The following is an 11,778-nucleotide window of genomic DNA, read 5'->3' as shown; positions in this document are numbered from 1 at the left end:
AAAAACAGATGATATTTAGATGATAGTTCAGTCTAACACATGTGCCAGTGGTTCATTAAACGTCTGTGAAACTATGCAGTTATGAAACGTAACTTTAACCTCAGCCAAACCGATTTGCTCAGTTGTAAATAAAACAGCGAAGTAAACGTGACCCGACAGACAGAACCTGAGTGAATGAAGTCCAGCGTTTAACCACTGAGAGCTAAAACTCAGCTGAGGTTTGAAAGCTGTGTGCTGGTGATTGGACATCAGCCGCTGATGAAGCTGTTCGCCTATAAAGTGCTCTGTAAGGAAACAAGCTCCAGCAGCTCTGCGCTCGGGGAAAATACTATATTTACTTATCTTGTGCAGTTAAACTGTGACTATCACCAGGTAACTAGGCGTGTTTCTTGAATTAGCAGCAGGTGTTAAACAGCTGACAGATGAGGAGGAGGATGCATGCAGGTAAACTGAGGGTCTGCTGAGCTGATCGCTGGTTTCGTGAGAAAAATGTCAGCTCGTTCTTTATGTTACAGAAGCACAGAGACACAAGACCAGGCGGAAAGAGACGATCGTTCGGTGAAAATGAGAATCTGCGAATGCAACATGTGGAACACGGAGAGTGGAATATGTAAACAAACCGGTTAATGTACCCCCTCGGTGCGCTCTGCATGCTAACTGTTAGCAGAGCTAGTGAAATCTCTGAAAACATCTGAGCACTTTTGCAAACATGTTCTATGTTGACAACCTGACCAGACATACCGACATTCGCGGCTAAAACACTGTTAAAAGTGTAGCTGGTGACAGAAAAACGGCCTGTGATTTGATCTGCATTCTGGGATAACTGGCTGCCCCAAGTCTACACAAGCAATCGATTATCTAGGATCGACCTGTTTTGACTTACTTTGCACGGCAACCAATCAAATGTTAGAGAAGCTGCATGGGCAGCGTTAACCCCGCCCCCTGAGTTTGATGGGTGAGGCTGACAGATAAAATTATTTCATGACGAGAGCCAGGCGTCAGGACTGCCAAAATGAAATAAATAAATATATCATTAAATAATTAATTAAATGTGTCAATAATTAATTAAATGTGTCAATAATTAATTAAAATGTGAAATACATAAATAATTAATTAAATGTGTCAATAATTAATTAATTAAATGTGTCAATAATTAATTAAAATGTGAAATACATAAATAATTAATTAAATGTGTCAATAATTAATTAATTACATGTGTCATAACTATTTATTTAATTAATTAATTCCAATTTTAATTAATTATTGACACATTTAATTAATTATTTAATGGTGTATTTAATTAATTCATTATGGCAGTCCTGGCGTTCCATAGTATAGTCTGATATCTTGTGCAGTGTAAAAACAGATCGTTTAGTGCCCCCTTCTGGCAGATCTACGTACGTACACGTAGATGGAGACGACAGCTTTTGGCCAATGGTGTGCCGCTCGACGTCACCGCTGCAGCGTGCTGGTAATGAAAGGCCAACAACACCCCCTCAAACAGTGAGTAAACAGAGGCTTCTGTGGCGTGAGAGACGGCGCACGAAGCTCGTAGTAGCTTTGACCTCATACCAGAAACTCTTCTGTTCACCTGTTAGTTCCTCTTCCGCCTCCGCCTCGTAGGGTGGAGTTGTTGCTACCTGGATTCTGACAGCAGACAGAATAACTATATTTGGATTCAGTAATGCTGTTTCAGTCTGAAGTGTTTTTTATCGACATTACAGTAAGTTTGTCTTTGATAACGCTAATTGAATCAGACATTTTGGCTACTTTGCTGACGTATCGCACAAGCTTGGCTTTGGTTTGGAAGTAGTACCTGCTCTTCGGGTGCTTGACGGGAAATTTAAGCTTTCATGTAAAATTACACGCTTTCTTAGCCTAGTTTTCATTTGTTAGTAGTTTTCATAATTTTCACTTTGGGGGGACTCTACGTCAGTTGTAGGCTATATTTCCATGCCAACAGGAGCTAAAACATTAAAGCGTTTTCTTTTTGTTCTTTTCTTTTTCCTGTTAAAGAAGATAAATAAAAACCTCTAGAGTCATACGTTTCATCCTGTAGTATGCGGGACAGTTTTCGTGCTTTTCAAACGTCGTTTTTGTGTTTAAGTGTGCCACTTTCCGTCAGCAGGAATGAGCCAGCAGCCGCGATCAAACCGGGGGCACCGGGAGAGGAACGGAGACCACCGGCAGCACAATGGCGACCGGTCAACACCATCCAACAGGTGCGCACTGCGTTCACCGTTGTTTTAAACCCAGACTGTGAAGTGAGGGCGACTGGGGCAGTTGTCTCACCATGTAATTCCTCAGATCAGAAACTAAATACACTTATTCCGCACACCCTCATTAGGATTCTCTCTGACCGTGGAAGAAGCGCAGGTACTTCATTTCTGCAGAAATTCCCAAGGACAAAACAAGTTTTCAGATAAGGGAGATGCTTTTTGAATGCACAGTGTTTTTTTCCTCCCTAAATCTGGATTTAAATCTCCATCAGTAGTACTTTAGAGAACAACCATGTTGACATAGGTGTTGCTGGGTAAAAGATTGTAAACATGGACGGCATATCAGGGACACCTTGTTTGTCTGTATTGACATTTAAAAATTAAAATACTTGTTTGTATCAAACATCACGTTTTACATGTGTTAAAACAGTATCAGCCTACATACTGACATACACAAAATAAATGTCACTCTCGCTCCATATTTATCAAGCAATATAACATACAGATGAGGATAACATTATTAACCCCCCTCTATCAGTGTTTTTTTTTTTTTTTTTAATGGAGTGAATTTTCAACACAGCATTTTTAAACATACTAGATTTCTTGAGAAAGCATAGATTATACCTATTTGTGACACACGGTCACATAATTATCTCAAGAAACAAAACAACAATAACCAGGGTCAATATTGTTTGCCCCCTGAAACACTGACCTTTGAACTGCAGCACAAACCTCTGCTGTGCAATGATGTGCTTTAACTGTATAATTCTCAAAACATATAAAATCATTAAAACTGAGACTTACTGTCCACTTTAAACTTCAGCCAGAGTGTGAGTTGTAAGCATAGTGCAAAAAACAAAAGAAATCAGTTTAAACTTGAGGGGAAAAAAGTGAATGTTCAGTAAGGAGCAGATGGATTTACAAAGTTATCACAGTGTTTCCAAGTGTCAAGAATGCAGTGAAAAATATGAAATTCAGAGAGAGCCACACAGTACAGAACAAGCCTGGCAGAGGTATGAAGTGAGCGACTTCAAAGACTCTGGAAGAAAAAATAGTGAGAGATCTGTGTGAAGGGCTCGGAACAACTGCCAACACTAGTAAAAGACTAGTAAAGACCAAGCTGGGAATTTTAAGCTCAAAGAAGACGATCAGTAGAACCCTGCAGCGGAATGGACTGGCAGGTTGCAGATCAAGAAAAACTAAACTTCTGCAGAAGATACACCTTTAAGCCAGACTGAAGTATGCTGGGGAAACCTGATGAAAGAAAGATAAAGATGGCATAAAACCCAAAGAATCACAGTGGTGCAAGTGTTAAGCTGTGGGGATGCTTCGGTGCATCTGGAACTGGGAGTCTAGTCAAGGTGGAAGGAATCATGAGGAAAGAAGGATATAATGAAAATTTCCAAAGAAATCCTCAAACATCAACAAAACTGGATCTGGGTCGTGGCTTTGTTCTCTAACACAACATCGACCCAAAATATAATTCACTACTGTGAAGATCTACCTCCGGAAGACTCAAGTGAATGTTACTGACTGGCCTGCATAAAGCCCTGAGTTGAATCTAATTGAAAATCTGTGTGGTGAACTGAAGACCAACAAATCTGGAAGAGCTTGAGAGATTCACCAATAAAGAATGAGCTGGGATGGCTCAGCAGACTGAAGAAGCTTCTCGGATGAGAGGTGAAACGTCTTCAAGCAACTTAAAGAAGTCCAGATGCTTTTCTTTCCAAGCTCCTACAAACAACTGCATGCTGTTATCTAGCAAAAAGGAAATGACTGAAATGACTGATATGACTGATAGTACCAAGGGGAGCTAATAATTTTGATCCTGGTACGTTTTGTATTTTTGTGAAATAAATCTTTCTGTATTTCTATTTAAAATATTGCAAGTGTTCCAAATAAAACCAGGATGTTTGGAAAAACTCTTTCAAAATTCCTTGCTCTTTTTAACAGCACTTGGGAAATTCTTAAACAAAAAAACAGACATTTTCATAATAATTCTTGTATTTGTACAGACAGAAAATATCCCTTTGACTCTTTTGCTTTTGAATAGACATGTAAAGATGTCCATTTAAATTAAATTATGAGACGTTATTGTAATAATTTGATTATTCACTTGTTTAAAGTTTGTTTTTTTTGGGGGGGTTAAGCGTTACAATTGTGACCCTCAGACTTCTTGCGTCAAAATGAATGTTGTAGTCTTGTCCTTATTAGTGAAAAAATGTAAGCTGTACTGTTAGCACAATTATTTACATGTCTTTTCATCAAAAGATAACATGTAGCCTTTGAGTAATGAAGGACACTGTAGAAAAAGTTGCAGCTGCCCTCAGTCTTTTCTACTTCTACCACTATGAATGTGGCAAGGGGAGCCCCAGAAGCAACAGAGGATTGATATTTTGTTGTACGTCTGCACAAATATTTAACAACAACAAAAAATCATAAAAACGTTTTTGTTTTTTTTTGTTGTTTTTTTTTATAACCAGCTCAGAAACATTCAAACTGACCTTAATAGGAAACTGGACAAGCTTAGACGTGTTCATTCTGAAGTTTGGAAACGTTTTGTTTAAAATGACTTTAACCCACTTTTCCAAACTTTGTTGAGCCCAGTCCAAGAACTTGAAAGAATTTTTCTTTTGGTCATGGACCAGACTTTATTAATCCCTATGGGCTCTACTGTGAGTTAGAGTTTGCAGTCTTGTTATAATTGATGAATCTTTTGCTTCTGGTTACATCAGAGTACAACCCAATGCTGCTCTCAATTCTCACTTGCTGGTTTCATTACAGTATATTATTGTATTAGTAAAGCAATCCCCAATTTACTCATGGTTCAAGCCTCAGAGATGTAAGGTTTTCAGAGGAACACTGACTTGTAATTCATTATTGTTATATTGCTTTGTTCCTTTTTTTCCTGAGTACTTTGTCCACTGGTGCCATAAAAATCTGAATTCCAGTACTGAATCCAGAGTTCATATTTGGCAGTGTATCAGGACTTGTTTTCAGAATCTTTATTGTCATTGTCACAGGTACAACGAAATTAAAAATGGTCCCCGATCATTGCATCATCCCTAACGATATCAACATATAAATAAAACAAAATTCAATAATAAAATAAATGGAATACTTAAAGTGCTAATAAGAAGTATCAACAAACATTCACATACATTCCCACATACATGCTTCAGTCAGCACACAGATTAATACAAGAGTGGCGTGATTGGCATTTTTTTTGTAGCAGTATTTTTTTTTTTTTGTTGCAGTTGGATAAAAGCTGTTTGAGCCTATTAGTCCTTACACTGATTGCTCTGTACCGTCTGCCTGAGGGCAACAGTTCAAACAGGGAGTGGCCAGGATGTGAGGTATCTTTTATGATGTTTTGGGCTTTTTTAAGACAGCGGGTGTAGATCTTCCAGTGTGGGGAAAGGGCAGCCAGTGATCTTTTGGGCGGTGTTAATGATCCCTTGGAGTGCTTTCCTCTGAGCCACTGTGCAGCTAGTGTACCAGATGCATATGCAACAGGTTAGAACACTCTCAATGGTGGCTCTGTAGAAGGACACCAGCAGTCTCTGTATGATGTTATTCCTTCTGAGAATTCTCAGGAAGTACAGTCTCTGTTGGGCCTTTCTCAGCAGCTCGGAGGTGTTCGCACTCCAGGAAAGGTTCTCCTCTATGTTGACTCCCAGGAAGCGGAAGCTTGCCACCCTTTCTACACAGTCCCTATTAATGAATAGTGGTTGGGTCTCTGCCTTTTTCCTTCTGAAGTCTATTATGAGTTCTTTGGTTTTTGAAGTGTTGAGGAGGAGGTTATTGGCCTTACACGATAATGACAGCTGCTCCACCTCGTCTCTGTATGCAGACTCGTCATCCCTGGAAATGAGCCCCACCACGGTGGTGTCGTCTGCAAATTTCACAAAGAGGTTGCTCTGGTGGAGAGGAGTGCAGTCGTGTGTGTAGAGAGAGTAGAGCAGTGGACTAAGCACACAGCCCTGGGGTGAGCCAGTGCTGAGATTTAGGGCTGAGGATGTGTGATGGCCAACTCTGACTCTCTGTCTACGGCCCGAGAGGAAGCTGTTGATCCACATGCAGGTGTTGTAAAGAAGCCCCAGGTCTTATAGCTTGGCCACCAGTTTGTGTGGAAGGATGATGTTAAAAGCTGAGCAGTAATCCACGAAAAGCATTCGCACATAGCTCCCATGCTCTTCCAGTTGTGTTACGGCAGCATGGAGTGCTGTGGCTACAGCGTCTTCTGTGGACCGGTTTGCTCTGTAGGCAAACTGGTGAGGATCCAGGCTGCAGGGCAGGGCTGCTGTGATGTGTTTTACCATTGTTTCTCACTTATCTTTCTAATTACTGCCTTTTCACAGTAGTTGTCAAATTGTGATTCACTCTATTTTAGTATAGAAAAGATTTATATTATTGTTATACTTGGAGACTATTAAAAAATAACAATAATTATTAACAATTAGTCTTGTTCTCAGAAGCAGCTCGGAAGGAAATTTGGTACCTGGCTGACATCCCTGAGTCTAGTTCTGCTCAAAGTTTCTTCCTATTAAAAGGGAGTTTTCCTTCCCACTGTCGCCAAAGTGCTTTCTCATAGGGGGGTCATATGGTTGTTGCGTTTTTCTCTGCATGTATTATTGTAGGGTCTACCTAACAATATAAAGCACTTTGGAGCAACTGTTGTTGTGAATTGGGGGTGTATAAATAAAACTGAATTGAAATTAAATTAAATGAGGAAACTACATGCTGTAGAAAGGTCTGTTGAAAGCTCCAAAATAGCATTAAAAGCACCTTGTTTTAAATTCATTTTGTCAGTAGGGAAAATATTCTATTTCTGCAGTTAACCATGTTTATAATTTTGTTATGACATTTAAAATGTCTGAAAAATGGACTCAGGCGGAAAAAGGCTAAAAACACATGTTCCTGTCTCATTGGCCTTTCTGTCAGTGTTTCAGATTAGTTGGTTGATGATTTCCTTCATTGTTATCTTTTTCAGGTCCTCCTCATCACCCCCATATTACCCCCGAGAAGCTGACTCACATCCAAGTCATGCACGGGAACGAGTGAATCACAGTGACTCCAAATGGAACTACATTTGCTCCAGAAGAGGTAGGTCAGGATGTCCAGTACTGTGCAAAAGCCTCAACTCTTTATAGTTTGCTTGGAAAAAACAACAGTGATTTATTGAAACATGTCCAGAAGTGTATATGGAAATACAGTATATAAGACGAAACCAGTTTGTACAAATCTAATGAGCTTGAAAGTCAATATTTTGTTGAGCACAAATATTGACTATTATATACTATTATATACTATTATATGTCCGTAAAATTGTAACCAAATTTGTAATAGATTGAACTAAAGAAATGGTTTCTTTCTATAAAAAGCATTCCTGTGGTATGTTAATGTCCAACTTAACCCCCCCCCCCACCCCCCCCCCACCCCCACCCCCAAAACCAACAACTTTGAAATACCTTCCGAAAGCCCCTGGAAACTATTGCCCAAGAGCACTTTAACCTCCTAAGACCTGAACAAAGAATGACGTGATTTTTTATTTTTTTTTCTGAGAAAAATGAGATCCACATATCAGGACATTCGTAGTATAACGTCCCCGTATGTGGATATCAGGCCCTTGTAGAGCAAAATTTAGTATTTTGGTCGAGACAACCCAAAGTGTGATGTCCACGTATGTGGATGCCAGGTTAAACATTTAGAGAAAGTCTGGCTTCTTGGAAGCAAAGTATGACGAAATGAGGAGTTGCTCAAGAGCTCTGCACAGTACTGTATGTGTGAAATAAAACTGTAGCGTCTAATGGCGGCCTTGAGTTTCAGTGTACTTCATTCTTTCTATGAAAACTGCACTGACCGGTTTTCATGTGTTTACTCAACTTTGTTTTCAGAGGTTAGGCAGAGGAACACTATTCTGGGAAGCTGGGAACTTGAAATCAGAGCCTCACAGATTAGTTTTCTCCTGTGAGAACACTAATAAAGACCTCAAATGTACAGCTGAAGTTAGGTCTCAAGTCAAATAAAGTCTAAGTGCCACCATTATAGTTCTCTGAAGCCCATTTGATGCATAACAGCTTATTGATTTTAGATCAAAAATTTCAGTACTCGGGAGAAAAAATCAGGAAGCTAAAAAGTTCAAATGTCAATAACTAGAAGTACAAGTAAGAAGAAGAATAAAAGCAAGTATGATGACTCTTCAATTTAAGCCTCAGCCCTTAGAACCTGAGAATGTAAGACTGCCAACTGGCTCAAACTGCTCTATAGCTTGGAGCTACACACAGACATATTTTAAAAGTGAGCATTAACATCTATAAATCAATTCTAACATGTAGAGTAAAAAGCTTCAGTGCAACATTTTGAAATACTTAAAGCTCAAAGTGAGGGAGTAGCGGTAGTTGAGAAATCCTATATATAAAAGATGGACATCACATATTGGTTTTAGACTGAGCCTCTCACCCTGACCCTCGTTGTTGTTGTTTTTCTTTTTGAGGAATAAGTGACCATAGACACGGTGATGGCAGTGTTAATGTTATGAGTTTTTGCTGGTAGGCTTGATTCACAAACAGACAACAGCACAGATACCTGATGACTGGTGCTAAGTAATTGAATAATTAAATTATAAGATTTCACCCAAGCACAAACCTCTAGGATGGTTTGTAGCAACTATTCATGACATTTCTTATTAAACACATTTGGTGACTGTAGGGACAGACTTGTTTGTTATTTTTGTTGTTGGGTTATTTTGAGTATTTTTAAAATTTGATTTAAATTGGTTTCAGTGCCAAGAGCTGAATCAAATGTAGCCCTAAACTGTATGTGTCTGCGCACCACTTCCAAACTTAGATATTTAATTAATGATCATATGAGGCAAAAAAAATAAAAAAATCAGGACGCCTCACCACAAAACGCTGGTGCTGTTTTTTTTTTTTGTTTTTTTTAAATGATTTGAAAGATTGATTTTTCTGTAAAATGAACTCAAATGCCTGTTCTGTGTGCTGACAAAGGTATCATCCTGATCTGCGCTGTGCTGACCAACGCCCTGGTCCTCATCTGTGTGGTCGCAGCTCAGATGGTTACGTCGGGAATGTCCTCGGCAGCCAGCATGGGCGGCTTCAACCTCAACTCCAACATCAACTTTGAGGGTACTGAGCTGCAGAAGCTACGAGAACTAGACATGCAGTATAACCAAATGAGGGCACCAAGCATCTATGGCGGCATCCCCTTCAGCCTCACCTTTGGAATAGTCTCACTGCTGTTTGTGGTGTCTGGGAACAAACCCCCCCACCGGATGTCGCGAAAGCTCCTGTTTGGAGCGCTGGTCTTTCAGGCGGTGGGCGCAGTGGTGTATGTGGTGGCTGTCGGCCTCTACCTGCACTTCATGATCAAAGTCAACTCCACAGATGTGTGCAAGCAGCGGGAGATTCTGTATTCGCGGAACGGCTACACCTGGATGAACTGTAACGTGAGTGGGGCCGATGCAGCTGTGGCTCTGTTCGGACTCATCACCGCCATTCTGTACATTGCTGGCACAGTGCTCACTTTCCAGACCATTCAGCACGTGAAGCGTTACCTACAGGAACAAAAGCGGCGGGAAGAGGAGAAAAAGCAGGATCGGAACAACCCACAGAGGGCTCCGCTGTGGGCCGAGACCACATCTGTGTGAGGGAGACTTGTGTACTGTGGTTAAGGGGACACTTTAGTTTCTGCTACAATGACATCTGAACTGATTCAAAGAGGATTGGCTCCAAATGTGTAAGACTGACAGACGGATCACAGGAAACATTTAAACTTACAACTCTTCATCGTCTCCACATGGACACAGCTACTTTGTAGTATAAACTACTTCTGTGTTACTGCCCAAAAGTGACTGTGGATCAGGGGACATAAACAGTACAGTGAGGTAGCACTAATGTGCTGCTGTGGCTTAGTTGGATAAAAAAAAAAGAAAAATCTTGCATAGCTAGAATACATTTGGGATTAAAACAGTACAGTTGAACACTAAAACTAATGTATGACAACTAAACCTGCCTAGTACTTAGTGAATTTAATGTCGTTCCCTCAGGCACTGTAATACATGGATGAATATTAAAGCTTTTCCACTTATGGAGAGAACTAGAAAATAAAGTGAAGACTCAGCCATCATTCATCAGCCCCACATATTGTTAGTTAGCTCAGAAAATGAAATGTATTATGTTGGCTTTTTATGCACATTCCCTCTCATTTTTGTCAATTTTTATGTAGAAGTTTTTGTATGTGTCTTTAAAAAAAAAAAAAAAAAAAAATCTATCCAAATGTAACTTTGTTCTCAAATGTGTCAGTTATCTCAGGTAATGCTGAACATGACCGGCTTGTGTAAGTTAAATCGCTGAGTAAATCTTCAAATGGCCTGTTTTACTGTTGGAGATAGTTTTCTAATAGTAACATGTACACTGCTTAATGTTTTTTTTTTTTTCTACCAGTTTGCAGCATTTTATCTACTGTAATTAAACAGACTATGATTCCATTTAAAAGCTGGATCGACTGTCATTAGGGGGCAACAGAAGTCTGAGCGCCTGTCCTGCTGTTTGTGTTCCCCTGTTCTGTGCCAGCCATGACATCACTGCTGTCACACAGTGGAGCGCACACATACAAAAGGACAGCAGTGATGTAACTGCGCTGACAACACAAACTTGTCAAAATTCCCCAGAGTGATAAAATGACCTGACTTCTAAATTTACCATTTTAGACAGCCTGATCATCACAGCAGCACTAACAAATTTCTTCTTTTGGTTATGCTCTAAGTTTGGATATTCTGGTTGCTCAGCTCTGCCAACATACCTGTTTTAAGATAATAATAATGATGATAATAATAATAAGGCTGCAGATAACTCTTATTTTAAATATCAGACTGAAATAATTAGCTGACAGGAAACTGATGGACAAGCAAATGTTCTCCTGCTCCAATTTCCTGTGTTGTCAGCAAAGGGACGTGATGAAAAAAAATATATATAAAGCTATTAACAATTAAATATCTAAATTATATATCTAATAAAAAAATCGTGAGGAGCATTTTCCATCTTTAAAAATGAAGGAAAAAATGTGGTAGACAACAGTAAAAGTCATTTCACCTCTAGACAATTATTGACTTAATCTTCAAATACACGGTGACCATGTATCCTTGGGCAAGATACTGAATCCTGAGTGACCCCAATGCATCGGTGTGTAAATGTAAGAAAATGAATATAAAAGCATTGCAAGTAGGGCTGGGCCATATAATACCGTTCACGGTAATACCGGTATAATGTTAGGCAATGATAAAATGAAAGATCGCGATAGAATATGGGTAAAACGCGCATGCGCAGTGCCTTTGTTTTCATACGCACATGGCGGAAAAAGCATGGTGGCGACGGAGAATGAGAAGGGCGGAAGCAGATCGTTGAATGAAACGGATGAACCAGAATTTGTTTGTAAAAATGCTGAAACTTCAGTGGTGTGGAACTGGTTTGGCTTTCGTCCGTCAGATACTCACCAAAGCACAATTTTCAGTAGAACATGCAAGCGGGCCGTCGTTATC

The 11,778-nt window shown here is 39.7% G+C and overlaps 1 protein-coding gene across 4 annotated transcripts; it reads left to right on the top strand.

Moving 5' to 3' along the window:
- Window positions 1-1,377: 1,377 nt before the first annotated feature.
- Window positions 1,378-11,169, top strand: LOC309692716 (MARVEL domain-containing protein 3). 4 transcript variants are annotated; one of them, XM_082511490.1, is made up of 4 exons: window positions 1,378-1,503; window positions 2,129-2,222; window positions 7,213-7,325; window positions 9,230-11,169. In XM_082511490.1, exons 2-4 carry the CDS (start codon window positions 2,131-2,133, stop codon window positions 9,886-9,888), a joined length of 864 nt encoding a protein of 287 aa, XP_082367616.1. In that variant the 5' UTR covers window positions 1,378-1,503; window positions 2,129-2,130; the 3' UTR covers window positions 9,889-11,169. The 4 variants fall into 4 exon arrangements, with proteins under 4 accessions (XP_082367616.1, XP_082367617.1, XP_082367614.1 ...); XM_082511491.1 differs by having other exon boundaries at window positions 1,383-1,503; window positions 2,126-2,222; XM_082511488.1 differs by lacking the exon at window positions 1,378-1,503 and adding an exon at window positions 1,510-1,723.
- The last annotated feature ends 609 nt before the right edge of the window (window positions 11,170-11,778 follow it).

This window comes from Aulonocara stuartgranti (genome assembly GCF_965226115.1).
Source record: "Aulonocara stuartgranti genome assembly, chromosome: 17".
Classification (NCBI taxonomy): domain Eukaryota; kingdom Metazoa; phylum Chordata; class Actinopteri; order Cichliformes; family Cichlidae; genus Aulonocara; species Aulonocara stuartgranti.
Note: the sequence above shows the minus strand (reverse complement) of the source record. Positions and strands in the feature narration are given on the sequence as shown.